Raw genomic sequence first — 20,721 nt, forward strand, 5'->3', positions numbered from 1 at the left:
CCTCTCTCTTCTAATCGAGCACGATTGTGAGGAAACGTCTGAACATAATTACCGGCAAATAGTATACATGAACATTGGCAAGACGTAAAAAGATTTTGCCAAGTGTTGCGTAATGTTAGCCAGTTGTACGCGAACATTCGCCGCGCGATGATATAACATTTCTTCTCGGAACGTAGCGCGCGCCCGGGAGCGATCAGGTTAATAAGTACGGCGCGCGGTGACGTCTACCTGGGCGAGTCGTGCTAAAGCGAATCGGTCGCTAAAGTCTCAGAGAAACAAACGGCTCGCGCGTACCAGTCGGAAATCGCCGTCGGCGACCGAGCTGTCAAAATCAGCTGATCGCTGCGCGGCGCACCGAAAGTCGAGGGGGCGAGCCGTCGCTCGGTCGTCTACTCCGCAGTTTATCGCGCCGAAAGATTTTACCTATCGCCGACACCGACGAGGGAGATACTTTCGTCTTCCTTTTCTGCGCTTTAATAGGTTGCCGTGCTATCGAGTCTTTTACTTATCCCGCGGCGCATCTATGCCGCTTTCAACGCGCTCTCGTGTGTGGTCTTATCATTAAACTAGACTGTATCGCGCGACTCGACGCGAAAGGAAAGCGTCACAAATTCCCCTTAAAGACGCGGTCGGAACCCCGCTATGTGGCAAAACTCCGCCCTTTCTTCGCGGGCTTTCTTCGCGGCGGGTGGGAGTGAATCGCGTTGATCGAGTAAAGCGCTTTATCGCGCGACGAATACCCGCAAAATTGAGGGATTGCCTCTCATTAACGTTCCTCTCTCGGACGATTCTCGTTGCGGCAGGACGTGACGCGAAACGACTGTCGTGTGTAAAACTGCGAAGCGTATTTGCTGCGCCAACAAATGCGCGGCCTTGCATCGACCTCTCATTGATTTCCCTTCGCCGCATTCTGCTGAATGTAAAGCGCGAAACGCTCAAATTCACCGCGCCGAGCAGCACGGCGATAAAGGGAACTACTCTACATTTTTCGGTTTCACTACACAGTAAAAAATTTTCTGTCAAATTTCACATATGTCCCAAACGGTCCAAATAATCAAAATAAATCGAAACAAATTTTTGTGTTAATTCAACACAAGATGAATATGTTGGAAAATAACACAAGTATTAACACAATTGTTAGAAAATTAATATGTTTATCGATACTGAAGTGTAAAATGTCTTATTTTAATATTTATACGTGATAGATATCGACTCAACATAAAATATTGTGATGATATATAAATCACAATATGTTAAATTAACACACGGATATGTTAGAAATTTATCACGAGAATATTAACAAGGACTGATTTTAACAAGTACAAAATGTTTTTTACTGTGTAAGTAAAGACAAATTATATAGATTTTTTTTTTTCAACATCGATCGAAAGAGCTTTTGAGTTATAAGCGATTTTGCGAATTCAAAAATCATCGCGAATTAAAATCGAACGTCACACGACCAAACGAATTAAACTTGACTCTTCAAGCGGACCTTACTCTCACAAAGTTTCACTAGGATCAGCCACAAATGGACTTAATTTATGTGGTGAAATCGGGACGATAAAAATTTAATTCCTGAGAAGAGAATTTCCGCGTGTGTGAATCCTTATTCGTGCTGATATTATATATTTGTCAAATCGTCCGGACGATTCAGATTCCTCGGACCTAATCACGCGAAGTCACGAACGCACCTTAACGGTGAGACCGAACAACATATGCGCTCGTGACAAGATTCTTTTGCGAAGATAACAAAGAAAATTTGTCGCCCGGCCCGCGCCAGCCTCGGTATTCTGGTCAGGGACACCCTGTATAACAAGCGGCGATAACGAAACGAGTTCCGTGCGCTCCCCATACCGCACGAGCATCGATCGGCACTTTACGAATCGCGTCCCCTACGAGGTCGCGATGACGATCATTCTCCGTCCGTCCGACCATCGGGATTTCGTTGAGCGGACCTTTGGAGGTGCCATTAAGAGTTACATGCACCCGAGCGGCTCGAAAAATGTCCAATTTTTCTACTGATCATATTATTGACTTTGTGAAGATGTCTTTTTTAAAGGTAATTCTTCATATTTTTATTTACATTTGTGAAGCCTATTACACAAGGTTGATACGTAACGCTGTTATTTCTTTACTATTTCCGCGAAGCTCGTTATCGCTAATGGAAAATATCTCGGGAACTATTGGACCGATTTACTTGTAATTTTGCGTAGATATTCTTAGTAAGATTATCTAATCTTTGTCCCAGCATTTTTTCTGATATATATATATAGTTTTTTTATAAACTAAAAGAAGAGAAATTTGTGACGGAAACTCGAACTTTTGTTTTCAAATGTCAGTAACTTTATCAAACATTAATATTCTTTAATGATTCCATCATATTAATTCATCTTCAACATGATCGGCAGAAAAATTCAAGCATTGAGCGTTTTTCGAGCTTCACGGGTGTATATAGCCCCTTTAAGTACAGAACCGACCTCTGACCCCGAGCGGACCGAAAGGATGACATTTATCATTCTCGAATCTCCATTTCCGGACGTCACATCGTCACGAAACGTCGCGTGACGACTATCGCACATTCTATGAGATTATACAATCTGGTGCGAGTGAGACGGAAAAAAGACCGAGCCGATCAGGGAGCTGAGAGAATAGGTGATATCGTGTCGTTTTGACTTGCCGTCGAATTGAAACGAGTGTACGCAAGCCGTTTACGTCACCGGCAATAACGTGCATCGCGGGGCGATGAATATCGCGCGGCAATTAGCCGCGCTTTCACCTCGGCCGCGATTCGATGGATGCGCGGACTCGCGGTCTTATTTCGGGGACTCCGCGGAGCCTTCGCGGAAGTGGAGCTTGGCTGGCTCCGCCGGGCGTCGTGTGTCGCGAATTTGGAAGGCCGCCAATCTCGTGCCGGATGTAGACGAGGCTCTGACCGAGGCAGGAGTCTGGCTGCTCTCAGGGAGCAACGTCCTGCCTGCGAATATGCTCGTCGAGAGCGGGTAGGAGGACACCGCAAGAAGAAGTCCGACGGAAGAGGCGGAGAAGGTGGCGGATCTCCGTCCGGCGGAGCGGATCGCTCCCGATCGCAGGATTTTTGCCTGCCTACCTACTCTACTGTGCCTTCGCGATGCCATGTTCTCAGCGGAACGAAAATGCTCCTCTCTCTCCGGCGAATCTCCGGTATTTCGATCGAAAAGGACGCGAAAGACGTTTATTTTACGCGAGCTGTGACGGCTCGTCCTCGACGTCGTGGCCAGGTCGAAACGTTTTATTCCCTTTCGATGATGAGAGAAATCGTAATGGGACATGCCGCGCCAAAGCCAGCGACGTTACGTTCGATAAGTACGATGGGTGTCACAACCGGTGTATCCGCCGCGTTACAGTGCATTAGCGTCGCTGGATATCGTTCGGGTATCGCGGACACGGTGAATTTTGCAGTACATACGCAACGCGGCGGCTTCTTATCGCCGCGCATGATCCAGCATAAGTAACGTCTTATCGCGAGCCATGATCTAGCATAAATAAGTGGAGGGTTAAAGACTCGCTTCCTCTAGTTAGTCCTCGGCGACTTGTAACGGTGTGATAATTACCTGCCAGCGATTGCCATATCTCTTCGCCATTTCATACAAATAATTTCATCATTTTTCCCTTCGTAATCGCGGGAATGATCGATTGATTGAAATGGCTCTATGGTGACGATCGTAGGTTAACACCGCGACGAACTAGAAACTGACTCGACGCAATTGCCACATCTCTCGCGTGTCTTCGCCTTAAAATAAAAATAAACTCGTCAGGTTTATAAATGGAGGTTTAAACACTCGCTTCCCCTAGTCTTCCGCGACTTTTAAGTACAATAATTAGCAGCCGACAACTGCCATGTCTCTCGAGTGTTTTCGATCGAAATAATTTCGCGATTTTCCTCTTCATCGCTTAATCGCTGAAATGAGCATCGGTCGACTGAATTGGCAATAAGAGGACGATCGCAGGCAAACATCGCGACAAACTAGAAACTCACTTGACGTAAATGTCGAGCGCAATTATCATATTTCTCGCATATCTTCGCCTTTGAATAAAATTAAACTCGCCACGTTCGCAAATAGAGGGTTAAATACTCGTTTCCTTCGGTTAATCCTCTGCGACTTGCAATAATTAATTGCCGGCGACTGTCGTATCTTTCGCCTTTCGATAAACATAATTCCGCAATTTTCCTCTTCGTAATCGCTGAAATGAGCTCCGATCGACTGAATTGGTGATCGCAGGTAAACATCGCGACAAAACTTACTCGGTACAAACGTCGAGCGCAATCGCCATCTCTCTCGCGTATCTTATCGCATTTGAATAAAAATAAACTCGTTAGGTGCACAAATGGAGGATTAAAGACTCATTTCCTCCAGTTGGTTCTCCGCGACTTGTGTGACTGTGTATTAATTAACAGCTGGCGACTGTCATAGGTATCTCTCATGTATCTTCGACACTCAATAGAAATAATCTCATCATTTTCCTCTTCATGAGACCGCTGAAGTGAGCAATAAAGATCGTGGGCAAACACCGTGAGAAACCGCCTGGACGTGAACGTCGGGCGTCTCTTCGCCTTCGAATGAAAACGATCCCCCAATTTCCCTGTTCATAACCGCGGAAACGAGCGTCGATCGATCGGCTGAATAGGCAATGCGGCGGTGGATCGCAGATAAACATCGCGAGAGTAACTGGAAACTGTGACTCGGCATAAGCGCGCCGAGTGTTTGCGACCGAGCTGGACGATCGTAAACGAGATCGTTAATAGCGCGGGCGCCTCCGATTCGAAATGCTGTATCGAGTACCCGGCTGTGTGTGTGTCACTTTCGAAGCGTAATCGCGAATTTATAGACGCGTGTTCGGATGGAGCCTCGGATGATATACGGGAATATCCGGCGGTCAAATGATTCAGCTATACTCTCGGCCCGAACGTTTGGATTTTGAGTTATTGCCGATCGATCGCGCGGCGCAGGTGCGGTCCCAGCCGTTTTTGGTGCTCGTACGGCGAAGAGAGGCATCGCCTCTGCGAGTCGCCAAGATTTGTCGAGAGGCCGGTGAGAGGAGAGCGGAGGCTGCAATGTGGCGAACAATTGCGGTCGGACGAACTCGCTTGGCGGGATCGAAGCTCGGGAATTCCGCGGGAATGCATTGCCATATTCGTCCTACGGCGCGAGAGTGTCGTCGCCGGGCGACGTGCGTGCAATTACGTCGTCGCCGAACATGGAAGGCGGGAGAGAGAGAGAGAAAGAGTGTGTTGTTTATTTGTATTTTGGAATTAAGTTTCCTCAAGCGCTGGTATGAGAAAAAATACAAGGACTCGCGATCAAAAGTGAATACGACAAAAACGTACGTAGCGTACGTGCAATTGGTGCAAAGGGAAGGAAAAATAATAGTAGCAAATACAACAAAATACATGTGCACATAAATGTATGAAAAGAAAAAATTATTTGAATAAAAGAAAAAAATAGAAAATTATATCCATAACACGATACAACATGCAGAAACCAATACAAAACCGGGGTTTGTTGAGCGTCTAAAGCTTGATTTTCTAAACAGTGAGACTTGAAAATAACGCGCAACAATAGTCGTACAAGGGAAAGATGAGTGTGGATATAAGTTTTACGCGCAATTGAAGTGGATAAACAATGTTTCAGCCGCCAAGAGAGAGAGAGAGGCAGGATGAATCGATCGCAATTTTAATTGCGACAATGTGCCGCGTTCGCGCGTAAACAGCGTCGGCCTCTCCCGTTTTCGCAACGGGAGAGTTCACCGTGGAAGTCGCCGTTACGACGCCTTTGATTTACGCGCGATGCAAAAGTGGCGAGCGGGCGGGCGAGCGAGCGAGAGAGGGGGAAAAAAAGGAAAGCGAGGTTCAATTGAAAATCCCGGCTACTAAATGGCCCCCGCGCTCACGGGGCTTACGTAACGAGGATTTATCGTCGGGTGACCGTACTTGACTCCAGTTACGCACGGAGCGCATTGTGCGCGCTGCTCTCCCGTCGGAGGGAGAGGTAAATAGAAACCTCACTTCAATTGAACGTGTCTCGATTATCCCGATTGCGTTTATGCGGCCAAAGGTCGAGTTATGCGCGTTACGAACGCGCGGAGAACAATAAAATATTCTATTCTCGTCGCGGACGGCGACGAGCAACGGGGCGAGCGCAAACGTTTTCGGAGAGATCCTCCCGATCTCCCTTTCCCATCCTTCCAAATGCATCGAGTAAACGATGATTTCGGTTGTTGGTCGCCGTCGTGAGTCACAATCGGAGCGAACGACGACCGGCTTCTACTCGCACGGTAGCGACTTCTTACCTGTCCGGTATCCCGCGTTGCTCAAGTAAGCAGCGAAGGAGTGCGGCTCGTGATCTCGTTGCCACTGGGGACTGCTGCAGTTGTCGTTGTTCGTGAAGACCTCGTGATTGTGAACGTAACGACCGGTCAGCAAGGAGCTCCTACTTGGGCAACACATGGGAGTGGTCACGTATGCGTGTCTCAGCTCGGCGCCCTCGTCCCTTATTCGCCTCAGGGTCCGTGGCATGAAGTTCAGCGAACCTGAGGGATCGACCACTTTGAGAACGCGGTCAAACATTTGTCCGGCCGTTCGGGTGTGACGACTTCGCGATGTTTACCCCGCGGATTCCTCGATCGATTCGCGGCCGGCTCTGTCCGAAGACGCGCGAATATCAAGCGCCGAGGTCCTCTCTCTGAAGCAATTCTCGCGGGAGATAGGGAAAAGGGAGACGTGGGGGAGTAATGCTCGACGAATACTCGGCGAAAAACGTCAAATACGCTTGACTGATTTTTCCAATTTTTCTCTCGCGGCTTATCCGCTGAAATATTGGACACTGATAACGCGAGCAAGAAGCAGGATATCTCGGATATCATTCGGCGACCTCACGTATGCAATTATTAACGAGTGAATTGCAGCGAAATAAGCACGCTCGCGCGCTACCACGCGACATATTGCGTTTCTCTTGGCGCGCACACACACGTGTCGCGATATCTCGGCGGCTTCCTTCGCGAAGACCGAGACGAATATCGTAACGGTGAGATAAGGTGCCGGGGTGTTGCACGCAATAAACAAAGTGACTCTATGTTCTGCGTAGGCACATTCATACCGGTAATACGGCGCGATAAATAATCCGACGCTGTGCACGCACGACGTGGAGAGAGGAGGCCGAGCAGCACTGCGCCGTGTCTTTACTAGTGTTGGGCGATCTTTCAGAACAAATCGATTCTTCAATCAGTCTTGAGTCTTGGTATAAATAGAACCGACTTATGAAAAAAATCGGACTGAAAGAATCTATCTCCTGAAAATTGATCTAGAAAAATCGCATGAAATTAGCATTTAAATGTATCTGCTGAATCTAAAGTTAATTCGCCGTACTTATACAAGAATAACTTCAACCCACATGAAGTATGTTTTATGAGGAATGGAAATTTGATATATGATTTAAAAATAAAGATAGCACAAAGGTTTTTCGTCATAACGATTCAGGAGGTCAAGCATGATTAATTTTCTTCTTACTCCCGACTGCTGCCAACCAAAGATAGCAAAAACGGAGAAAGTATACGTTTCACCGATGTTGCATCCTTTGTTACGCATGTTCGCAATAACTGTGTAGTTCGAAGCCAAGTTTCTCATATAAGCTTCTTATGTATTCAACTAGGTTTAGAACATAAAATAATCCAAACTTTTCCGCGTTCTGTGTGCAGAAGTCATAAATGAAATATCACCCTTCAGTTGAAGCAGTAACTAGAAATTTGATTGGTTGAAATTCTAGATCTTTGGTAGTAACTTTTGCTCAAAGTCAAATTTACCTTCATTTATATAGTCCTTTGAAATATAAGCCTAAGTCTAATATTCTAATTGTATCAGACGTTGTGAATTGTTCATTAAACGAAGCAACACTGACGAATAAGCATATCAACGGATCAAAAAGCGCTTTTCTATTGAAAGAATTGATTCGTACGAAAATTGAACAGAGAAGAATCTATTAAAAACATTAGCGGGAAAAATTGATCTTCCGAAGAATGAATCGGGATTTCCCGCCACTATACAGATGGGAATATGTTAAAAAGTACACACAAATACATGTTAAATCAACATATTCACTTTGTTAACGTATTACTCTTCAACACATTCACCTTGTTAAAGTGAAAAATTTCAGCGAACCTTTTACTTATGGAAAATTTGTGTACCGTGCAGTCTTTACGTACCCAGCTCGACATCCTGATCGTCCGTCAGAATCAGCACGATGTTGGGCTTTCTCTCCCTGGTCTGCTGATACGGCAGATAGGGTGAGTTCGACTGATGATTGTAATTATTATTGCCGTTGTAATTCGACTTGTGGAGGGTGCCGCGACGCTGACCGGCGTACGCGTCATCCGCAGGTCTGTCTCCGTCGGTCCGTCTGGCATTGACACCCAGCAGGAGGAGAGCCAGAAATTGAAATAGCTTGCTCATGGCGTTCGGCTGCTGCGCTGGCTCGTCGCTTATGGGCTGGCTACCTCAATCGAGTGTCATACCATGGTGCTGGGCTGCAACAGGAAAACAGAACGCGTTAATGCGCTTCCCTGAGCGATCCTCGTTGCTTGCGTCTCGTTGAATCTTTTATTTTCGAACTGTCGATAAGGATCGAATCGCGATCGGTCTCGTTGCAGCGCAAACGCGCGCACTCACATCTATACGCGCTCGCATTCTCACGCGGAGTTTTTCGACGTATGAGCGATGAAAGAGGAAAAAAGCTTCTCCATGACGAGATAAGAACCAGCGGCTCTCGCAATCAGACACTTATTGAAAAATGTGCAACGCAGGTGAGTATCTATCGGACTTTCCATTCATCCGGCGTGACACGCCGGCGAATGAAATTCCCGCACGACCGAAACATGTTATGCAATCTGCGTTATAATATATCCGCGAGCTTTGCAATTCAGCGACGATCATCTCCGATGGTGCGGCGTTCGCCGCTCGTTACGATTTCGTCGTACGCAAGCAATTAATAAGCATTGTGTTAATATCATCGATGTTAATTCGTAATATTCGACGCGATTGTCCGTGGACGCGGTGCATATCCACCAACACAAACGCTTCCACCGAGGACGCACGTGAGCGTCCTAACTAAATAGGGAACGTCCTGCTCTCAGGACAGAGAGAGCCTCGGGAATGAAAGATGAGAGAGATGAAAGCCGTAAAAAAGAGAGAAAAGGAACGCGTGACCCACGGTCAGAAGCGAAGAACAAGACCATAATCGCGTGGTCCGTGTTTTACGGCCGGTTGTTTTATCGCATCCCGGAGATCTCGCGAGGAACCGGCGGGCCCGAATTACAACTCCCCCGCTCATTGACTCGGCCGCGTATATCATCGAGACCGTGAACGATTTGTAATGCTCGCCGGAAGTTTCACCTGATCTATGAGTCACTTGAGGATCGTCAAACCTTGACGATTCTGTGACATTCTTTTTTAACGCCTATCTTGAATCTTTAATTTTACAGATTGAATTTTAATGCTGCCCTTAACAACCTATTTTCACGCTAAAATAGAGAAAATAGAAATTTAAGATATCATCAAATCGAACCTATTTTGCTATCTTAGCCCATACTATGATATAGAATAAAAGGTAGAATAGAGGTAGAATAAAAAGTCTGTAATAGAGCGTTCTGCGAAATAGAAAACTACTGTCATTTGTTTGCACAAACCGTCAGACTCTCGGCAGGGATTTCAATTTGTGTGAATGTTGCGCCCGCGTTATCTTTTCGGTCTTTCTTATTTATTTATGTTAATATCGATACATTTTGCACAATTTTATTGTTTTCCTATATTTTTATTTTTACACTGAGGTTAAACTTGAAAAAAATATTTTTTAAATTTTCGCTCGAAAATCGCTCGAAAATCGCTCCAACTGCATAAATCTTTTACCGCAGCAGCAAAATTGTTTTTGCTCTAACTACGAGTACTCCGAGTACTGATTCGGTAATGACAATGAAATTTTATTGCTATCGCAACGAATATGCAGCAGCAGCAGCGATGGTGTCGTTACAACGGCAAAATAATTTTTCTTCGTGTGGCTCTTACGAAACGAATTCGATTCTCACAGTCAGAAATTCTGTTTCCCTCGACCAAAGCCGTCTTTGGTCCCTTCGTTGTCGGGTTAATTCACACAACCGGACTTTCTTCTCCGCATATATTTAACGGATAATGAATGTACCATCGAATAGAAATCGACCGTCCCTTACTCGACACGTCCGCGTGCTCTCGCGCCTCCGTTAATGTCTTCGACGCGCGCCTCCTTCGAATTCGATTAACGTCGACGCGCGGCTTGTCGGGATTCCATTTTCTTCGCCGACGTAATTTATTATTATATCGGGGATTCGTTCTTGTGTCGTGGGTGGCGACGCGCTGAGTGGGCTGAGCGCAGGTTAAACGGATGTTACGTGCGCGCGTTTACGTGTTAACCTGCCTGCCCGCGACACGACAGCGTTCGCGTTTAGTGTAGGTCGATCTGTAGGCTCCGAGGAAGCGATGATCGCCCTCTCGGATTGCCGCGTGGTCGCGTGGGTTGCATAACGCGCGATGTTCCTCGTTGATTTATTAAACGTTATCCCCGAGATTCCTCGGGGTTTTCAAGGATCGAAAGGGTGTCGAACGAAATTATGGACTGTGAACTGGAGGCGCTGCAATATCGCGTGTCGAGAATACGATCGATTAAATAATTGAGCGAATATTAAATAAAATGTGGGCGAATAAAGGAGATTAATGGATACAAACGAAACAAACCTGCTCTCTTGACTACTCTTTTATTATCATTTTTGGTATTTGAAGCTCAATGGGACTCGGAAATTCGAATGAAGCGAAGAGAAAGGAGTTGTAATGATAACAGTCACGGCGATAATGCCACGTACCAATTAGTAGTTTAAATGTGGAGTCAGTGAGACAATTCAATAACGACCAACCTTGATCGCTACCAATAGAGAGACGTTACTTTTCGTGTCGACGAGCGACATGCACATCCTGCAACGGGAGTTATTTACGTTTGCCATCGCTTCTCGAAATGTTTAATCAGAAACTTGTTGGTGTCTCGTTTATTAATCGTGTTTGCGCGACCGTCCATACCACGATGAGCGACCGGCAGTCAGGAAGACATGTATCCAGTAGGCCGATTTTCTCATTTTTAACAACAGTTCGTTATCGTTACGTCATCGTTTACAGTCGTCGTTGTTAGTTTTTCTGTCATATATTATATCCGTACAACAACATAACAATGACGACATTGCCGTTAAAAGTTATAGAATCGGCCTATAGGTGCGTTCAGTTATTTGTTATGATTTTTACGAACGTTTGTCGGACTCACCGAGAACAAGAAAATATCTCGATCCGAAATTCAGACCGGCACTCATAGTTCGACTCGGCTAGCGAGACGTTATCGGCGTTATCAGAGTCGTTATCAGTGTTTGCATACGGGAACGTCAAGAGCACGAATAAATAAAGCAGGTACATCTGCTTGATTACGTTCGATCGTATCTAATGAGGAAACGAGGACCGATCTTTTACCCGAGATAAACGCGAGTAAAGCTCCGGACGTGCCGTAGACGGCGAGAAAGCGTCGACGACCGCGGCCGTTCCCTCCGCCTCCTCTTCGGCCTTCCTTTTCTGCTCGGCCGATCCTCTCGATTGGTTGCAGTCCATGTCCGTTTAAGAAGCGGCTCGCATTTTTCGCACTCTCAAAAAGAGAGAGAGAGAGAGAGAGAAGCGTTTATTATAGTTCTGTAGCAAGCTCACTAAGGACTCAAAGTATACGTATGAACGATAAGCATATTGATGATTTTATACAACAATATAAATCAACTACATAAGTTTGAAGTAAAAGAAAGAGGAAGGAATGAAAGGAAAAGAAAAATTCAGTTGAAAAGAAAAATTATTAGTCTGTGGACACGCAGGTGTAGGAAGAAAATAATTAAAGTATTTTTAAAGAAAGAGAAATGATATGAGATGAAATGAGGAAGATGCAGAAAGACAATCGTAGCGCAAAAAAATACAACTTATGTACTGGAACGCAATAAGACAAGTGTGTACAATGTATAGGGTAAAGTTACTTAGAAGTTGATTTGGTTATGTTAGAAAGAAAAAGAAATCTCTCTCTCTCTCGTCCTTCACAATTCCCAATCGATGATAGGCTACGAAGTATCGTTCCAACAGCCGCGATACCGAGACGCGGATTAGACGATCCGCGGTTTCGCGATCGGCCGCGCGCGGCTCGCCGGGCAAATAACAAGACGGCGAACGAGCCGCGATTTACCACGCTCGCATGCATGCACGCACGCACGCACGTTGAGGGACGAGGCGATTTTCTTCACAATGACTTGGTCGTTGCACAGTCACGTTTCCCTTCGTGGACTCCGGCTTTGGCAAACGTCCGGAGTCGACGGTGGCCTCTCGGCACACACGTCCAAGATCGCTCGTTAGTCCGATGTTAATCGCGCGCGCTCGCAGTGACGTAATCGGCGTTTAGGTCGTCGTTCCTCGACAAGAAACTCGAAAAGATCTTTTCTCCTCTCGGATCAACGTCAAATTGTCGAATTTAACGTCGTAGGGCGATCAATTCCACGGATCCCTTCTCTCTACCTCACTCTCTTTCTCTTTATCTTTTACCTTTCTCCTTCCCTTCCTAACCTCACGCAATCAAAAGCATCAATTCTCCACTCCTTTATGTCGCACCTCTACTTTCCAAAACTCATTTCAAATATCATTTTCTGAAACTCACCTCCTCTTCGAGATCGGGACATCGGATATGACCTTTTTTTTTTTAAAACGGGCTCTTCTGTCATCTGCGAGGACCGACTTAACAACATGCACTTTCACAAACTGTTTGTCCGTTTTGCATGTCAGTTAAATGCGAGCCCGCCAACTTTATTCAATTTATCTCTGCACGTTATCTTGTACATATATACACAGAAAGAGAATGCTATTGAATCAATAGGATTTCCAACAGGACACGTAATTGGAGCAAATCTTCTTGATTCAATTGTGATATTATTGAAACTAATACTTGAATTATTGCAATACATAATGTAGTAGTTTTAATGATATTTACCATCGAATCAAGAAGATTTACTCTAATTACGCTACTATTGGAAATTTTATAGATTCAACAGCATTTTATCCATGCGCATATTATTTTTTTCTCTTTTCTTTCTCCCCTTTGGTATTTTCTGATATTTCTTCCTTTCCACTCTTTTCTTGTATCTTTCTTTAATTTATCAATTGCTCAAAGCGCAATCGTTCTAAGAAGGCTTACCCTAGAATATTTAATAAATGTTTTTTTTTTATTTATCCACCTCCCTCTTCTCTCTTTCACCTTAATTTTTCTTCCCGTCTCTCAAAATGTTCTCCCCTCCTTTCTTTTCTCTCTCTCCTATTCCCCGAGATTCTTTTAGCGGTCCCGCGTTACCCTTGACATTAGAAAGAGGCGTGATTGGCCGCGCAGCTGGTATTTATGCCGTTGTGGCATCGACAAGCCAATATGAAAAATCTCACGTCGGCAATGCGGCCGGCTTGTCGTGCCAATAGCGTAATGAATAGTTCCGATTATCGCGTGCAAGCAGCGTGCTTTTCCGCGGTACAACCGCGCTCCGTCGTGACTTTTACAGGTCACGGATGGAGCCTGCCCTCGCCATCGATTCCTCCACTTTGGCGAGAGCCCTGGAATCGATAACAGCCCTCTCTCGTAGATCGTGAACCGTTTATTACGCCGGTTACTGTACCGGTTGCAGTTGAAATACGAGCTGTCTCGTATTTATGCATATTGTTACGATCGACATTGAGGATAGCGAGCGAGAAATACCGGAAACTCGTATCCATTAGGCATGCCGAGTTTCTCTCTTTCTCTCTCTCTCTCTCTCTCTCTTTCTTTTTCTCCCTTTTCTCTCTCGTTTCTTTCTCTTTTAAATTATTAGACGTCCTTTATTTTTGCGGACACCTATTCACCGCGCGTTTGACTTCATTAACATATCCATTTCTCAGGAGCGGGACTTACGTTTGACACGTCGGCGGCGCGCCCGACTACGCCCGGCAATTTCCCGTCGCGGGTGCGAAAACGAACGATCAATTACCGGGACGCGAGGAATATTAGAGCGCGTGTATTCGTTACGGGGATAAATCGGAGAGACTTTTCGCCCGCGGCTCGCGCGTCGGTCCTTCGTACGCGTCGACACGCGTAAATCCTGATCGCGCGTTCGGCGAACATACGTACGTACGTAGCGCGCGATATCCTGACGTCACTTCCTGGGTAGAATAGTAGGAACGAACGCGCGCTGAATTTAGCACAATCAGATAATGTATAACGGGCACACATGGTCGCGACTTTGCGCAACATGCGTACATACGTGCGTGCCTGACGTAACATCTACCGCCGATGCATCTCTCCATCTCCGATCGTTTCTCAAATCGGGAATCGAAACCGGTATAATTTGACGTTAATCGATGGCGAATTCGCCGAGACGACGCGGCCGGTGCGTGAGAAAGGTGCGTGAAACCTCGTGAGCGCGAGCAACGATGCGTATTATCGCGTGCGGTATTTAAATCCTAACTCGCGCAAGTCGCGATATCAGTCGCTGGCTGAAGCCATGTCTTATTTTAGATTCGGTTGCATCGGGAATTGGGAAGGGGATGTAATAAATTGTACATTTTATCTTATCGTTTAGCAAGAATAAAGATAATTTTAATGAACGCCACACATGCGTGACGAATACGGGAAACAATAAACTATTGGATCGTGTTCGATGAATTCGTAGGGATTTTTATGATAAGCTCTAAGCTGATTTTTTTACAGTTGCACACAGGAAAATGCATACTTTATTCAAGTAAATGTTGCTTCTTTCAAATACTTCATAAGTTTATATATCCGCAAATGTGTTATAAATTCATCATTAGCATTGAGTTTCTTCCAAATTTATTTTGAATCCTAGTATAAGCTAAGTACTTCATTTAAGGATATTAAATTAGAACAACTTTGATTTTCTTATTCAAATTAACCGAACTTGACTTTTCTTTGATAAAGTTTACAATATTCTTGAAAAGAGAATAAATTCTTCTTTCGAACATGTGATAATAAGCTTCTCTATATAAAATTTGTGATGAGTATTATTATTATCAAGAAAATATTCTTTGTTGAAGGTAACTATTAGTTACAAGAAGAAAAGCGAACCGTGTAATCGCTTTTCTTAGCAACCGAATGATATTCTTCTCTGTGTAAGCGCAGCTTTAATTTTTTCATTCTTTTCGACGACGGGGACACCGAAAAGAACGATCAATGTGTTATTAAATAAAGTTATCTTCAACTATAAAATAGCAACCCTTCGTCCTTACGAACATATCGAACCACCACCAAAGGAATATGCAAAAGGAAAAAAACAAAATGTGATCAAAAGGTGAAGATGAATTAATAGTATCGATGTAGTTATTACTACTTTACTCAGAACCTACCGTAATTTCGCAAGCTGGCGCGAAACACACACCATCGCACCTTGCGTAAGCACAAAGTCCGGCTAATTGAGTTCTTCGTAATTTATTTCCCGATGTTTCTTCCACGTAGCATATCGCGACTCGCGCTCATAAAATGTGACACTTCTCGAAATGAATATGCATTAAGAGAGATGCGAGAGAGAGAGAGAGAGAGAGCTGACTGTGACAAAGGGTAAATGTTTGACACTCGGAACGGGCACACCGGATCGAGCACATTTAACGCAAGAAATGTTTCCTGCCTCGCATTGTGTATCTACGTGTCTATCTGCGTGGTGTGCATTCGAGATCGTGATGGCCGCTTCCTGCGTCCGCTCTGATAGCGCACATATTCGCCGGCTAATTACTCGAACGCGCCGGATATGATTTGTGTATCGCTTCAATTCGCACGTCCGTCCTGCGGTCGTTCGCTAAAATTCCGCTGGACGAGCGCGATAGGCGCGGCAAACTATCTTATTTCGGCACGTATGCGCGCGGCGCAGAAAAACAAGAGGCAGGTTCGCGCGATTTTTCGCTTCCGACGTTGCGTTCCGCAAGATCCGGTAAGAGCCGTCGGCCTGAAACAGGACAGTTATTGATGTTGAACGGCTCCCTGGACGTTGCTAACGACATCTTTCATCGGCGCGACTTCTTTGTGGTGCGTGTGATCGAGGTCGAGGGCGATGACGGCGAGCGGAACGACTCTGGCCGAGAGGGGGCGACAAAGCCGTCGCGAGACGACTGTCCGCGAAGCGTGAAAATGAGAAACGACGAGGGCACCGAGCGCGTGACGCGTCGCGACGACGTGTGGGCAGTTATTGTTCGGTCGAGAAACCGTCGAGATTGAGAGAGAAAGAAAGAAAGGGCACAACGTGTCTTGACAGCCGTGAGAGACATCGAGAGATCCTATCGCCGGATCCCGGGCGGAAACTCGAGGAATGAGAGACCACGAAGAATGAGAGATAAAAGCGAAGGGAAGACGGTGCTTGTGCCGCCCTTCGCCCTCGTGATAGGCACCGACGACGACCGCAGGAGTGAGATAAACCGAAAATTACGGAACGTAGGACCGCTCGGGAAATGTCCTCTCTCTCTCCCTCCTCCCCTCCCCTCGTAACATTTTTATCAGCCGATTTAACGGCCGGAAGATTCCGCTCGCCCGTGAGTCGAATGATAATTTTCGAGAGTCCTCGAAATTTCAGCAAACACCTCCTCGAGATGTATCCTTAGGACGTCCGCTCCGGTTTTAAACGAACGTAATGAACAGATCGTATATACCGTGGATTTATATTCGCGGTTCACACAGTTTCTCCGGCCCCGAAACGATCCGATGAATGCATCACTCGGCCGAGACGCACGCGATCATGCGCGTCCCCCTCCTACGATGTAATTAACCGGGAAACATACGTACACGGCGGCCGGCGATAAGACGTTTCGTCTCGAATCATCGAGTAGCAATTTTTAATACACGAACGCTTAATGATTGCAATGGGAGACACGTGGCCGCACTTTCGCAATCATCGCGCGAGCACGATACGTAACACATGTGGTCGGAAAGTGAGCGGGAGTAGGCGTAGAAAGCTCGATAAGGCCGCCGATAAGAGTCGCGTCCCGGTAAGGTAGGTAATGGATAATCAGTCACGCGTAATTAATGATGCGGAGGGCGACAATACGAGTGTGTGCGAAACGCGCTGAGGAAAAAAAAACGATTCGGTCGACAAAATCGATGGTGACTTTCATTCAGAAAAATATCGTGTCCATACTAAGAGGAAGAAATTGACATTTTGCGAAGTAAATGTTTCTTATGACGTTTCTTCGGTATTAATTGGTTAGAAAAAAATTTGACTGTGGCGACGGAATATATATTTTTCATATCTAAGAAAGCTAAGTTTCTTTATTGATTTATTTGCTAGAAGTCAAATTTTATTTCGCCATATTTAAATAAATATGTATTTCTGCAAAATAAACCTTATATTTCATAAATAAACATTTAAATCCTTTTTTTTTTTGGGACACTGAATAAATTATGCATTGCGTCGATATAGTTGCTAGCTAAATCACAATAACTGAATCAATTGATAACTCATTACAGCAATTTTGTAATTTGCTCGAAGGATTAAACCTTGTGTTTGAAAAACACACGAAGAACAATTTTTTGCTGGCACAGCAAATTTTTTCTTGCCACAGTGACAGCAAAGATTTGTTATACGAAATAATTTTGCTATCGTAATAAAACATTGTTGCGACAGCAATAGAGTTTAGTTGGCGTAATTAGCAATTAGTAACTCTTAACAAATCTTTTTGCTGTCACTGTAATAATAAATAATTTGTTGTGCTGGCCGAAAATTTTTCTCCGTGCATCTTGTACGTTTAAGCAGAATTTCGTTGATTCTATCACATTTTTCTTAATGCACCAACTGTACATATAAGTCTCGGAGAGACAGACGAAGAGAGAATGACGCGAAGCGGAAAAAAGCGAAGGACAAAGTCGACAGTCAGTGTATAAGTCGGAACGCGGAGATGGAGGAGACTGTATTTTCTCTCTCTCTCTTTTTCTCTCTTTCTCTCTCGCTTGCTCTCTTTCGCAGGGAAATGACGGAAAGAGAGGCGAAGAAACACGGGGAATGCCAGACTGCTTGGCGGCGTCGGCTTTATCAGCCCACGCGACTCTGCGCTTCGAGTACGTACGCGACATCGCATATATATAGCACCTCTGAATGTTTCCTCCCTCTCATTGTCTCGCGCCGCGCATTAACACACGGATGTGGCATCAGAGAGCGGCTTTGCGGAAACTTCGCTCGCAGAAGACGCGCGGCTTCGATGTATCGCCGATTTCGTGAATCGTTCCCGCCAGCGAACCGAGGTCGCGTGCACTTGAAAAAGAGAAAAATTGCTCGCCTGAAAAATTTCGACACGTCTCGAAACAGTGTGGAAGAGTTTAATACGTCGATTGCTACGCGCAAGCTTTAGCTGACGATCGAATTACTAAATGCGCGTTAATCGCGGTAACTACACGGGAAAAACAATTCGATTGGCCAACACACAGTAATCGAATGGTGCCAATCAGATTTAATAGTAAAACATGGAACAACTAATTATGTGGTTGCTGCAGTCACAGTACAATTGTTGAATGACTTGTTTTACATCAATGACGAGAGTATTTGATTGCTTCAACCAGACGTTTTTGATACTTCAACTATAAGTGTTTTATGGCAACCGCACTGTTTTGTTGGCTTAGATAAAATGTCTTGCAAATATAAAATAAGTTACGGCCACTTGCCGGTGTAACCGCGAAAGCTGTTTTATCAATACTTTCTACGTTTTTCTCGGGCCAATCACCCATCCCCCACTTTAGTGCACCAGTCGCTCTTACTTTACCACGATGATCGGACGGCAAGCAGTGAGTCTAACGGTTACACCGATATCCTTGTGTTTATTAGGGTAGTGAGTTACCTTTGTTCTCTAACATCGTTGCTTTGCAATATGACCTTCTCAACCAAGTTCCGGTTACCATAACCAGATCACGCACAACTACATTGATATAGTTGATACACCAAAGTAATAAGTCATATCAGCCATACACATACCTATCGCACAAAGACAAATAAGGTGATGTATATTGCTTATAATTAAATATTTCTTATGTGAACTATATCTTTTTTCCAGGTAGGTATAGTACACAGAAAAAAAAGTGCTAGAATCAAGTAAATGTAATTACTTGTTTTTCAGCTTCTTAAATCAAGTTAATCAAATATTTTTGTCAATTCAAGCATATTTTGATAGCTTATAGTAAATAATATTACAATAAAATAATTACTTGAACGCAATAATACCTTTAATTTGAAAATTAATTGCCGAATGTAAGCGTAAAATGGTTCTACATTTAAGGAAATACTAGAAGTATGTAATATATATATTTTCCATTGAAGAGAAACGTAATAATTTTACTCTACCAATCGTATGAGCGATTTTCCAAATGCCGTTAGTAACACCTTACACGTAACTTAATGAGACACGATAGTAGTATCATGACCGGTGTTAAACGCATGCTCTTCTTGTAACTCCCATTCCTTCGGCTCTCCGCGCTCATTCTTCGCTTCACACGCCGGACAAATTTCCAGCTCTATCGAGCGGAGTCGCGTATGCGAACGTAAAAAGGAAATCTCACGCGTCTTGGTGCAGGTGTACACGTGTGTGGCTTATGAATGCGCAGCTAACGATGAAATATGAAACGTTGATTTATAAGCGCGCAATCCGCACGCGCCGCGATACGTTCTCGCGCGCCATAGAGAAAGAAAGAAAGAGAGAGAGATGGTATCCTACCTGTCGCGAAAAAGGCCAATAGTTATTTACACATCATCTCCGTCCATATAACTTCCATTTTTACCGCACCGATAAATTTCAGCCGGCGTTTCAACCGGGCCGCGATTTATCGCGTCGCCCGCGCGGCGAATAAACATCCGGACAACTAAATAACGTTTGCCGCGATTAAATCGCCGCAAAGGAATGCCGATGATAAATGGCCGCCGCCGAGACACACCGGCTGAAATATACGTAATCGCGTCTATTCTTTCGCCCATTGTTTTATATCGGAAAACATCACGAGCGACTTCGAAAGCAGCGCGGATCCGCTTAGAGGATATTTTTTTCGCGTTACGCAATAACAACGACGACGGGACAAGGCGCGAACGGAGAATAGATAATCGAGCGTAATATGATTACGCGCGCGTTGACAAACGATTTCGACACACGCGACACACTGACGACTGCAAAATCGAATTCCCGGGGGTATCGCCTGGAACTCGCGGCTTCGCTCGGAATGTTCAGAGTCGCGTCGCGATTTCCAGATCGTCCGTTGAAAATCAGACAAAATCACCCGACTAGAAAGTCGCTAAGTATACCTGATATTGCACAGAGCCTTAACTAGGTGAGTGCAATTTTTATTACGGCAAACCTAATCATGTATTGATGAAAATTGAATAAGGAAGATCTTTGTAAAGTTATAATGATTAGGTATATATTAGGATTTTATTATTCTCGTATAACGTTTTATAAAGTTTTACTGGTCGGATTCATTTAGGGGGATTCTTATTTACTTTATTTATTATGACTTGCGTTATTTTAATTTCTAATACGGACCTTTCTTAACGTTTATTCGGTAGTATATAATAGATTTAATTAGCAAACTTTATTTTTATAATTTTTATAAAGAT

The 20,721-nt window shown here is 44.7% G+C and overlaps 1 protein-coding gene across 4 annotated transcripts in view; it reads right to left on the reverse strand.

Moving 5' to 3' along the window:
• Positions 1–20,721, reverse strand: part of LOC106745684 (extracellular sulfatase SULF-1 homolog) — an 83,561-nt gene that overhangs the window by 32,569 nt on the left and 30,271 nt on the right. For all 4 annotated transcript variants that reach the window (XM_014621523.1, XM_014621521.1, XM_014621522.1 and 1 more), the window contains exons 2-3: positions 8,236–8,556; positions 6,328–6,567 (exon numbers count right to left, since the gene is read on the reverse strand). In XM_014621523.1, coding sequence (XP_014477009.1) covers positions 6,328–6,567; positions 8,236–8,482 — 487 coding nt within the window. In that variant the 5' untranslated portion in view covers positions 8,483–8,556. The remainder of the gene's footprint in view (positions 1–6,327; positions 6,568–8,235; positions 8,557–20,721) is intronic.

This window comes from Dinoponera quadriceps, unplaced genomic scaffold (genome assembly GCF_001313825.1).
Source record: "Dinoponera quadriceps isolate SergipeBrazil2010 unplaced genomic scaffold, ASM131382v1 scaffold1441, whole genome shotgun sequence".
NCBI classification, from domain to species: Eukaryota; Metazoa; Arthropoda; class Insecta; order Hymenoptera; family Formicidae; genus Dinoponera; species Dinoponera quadriceps.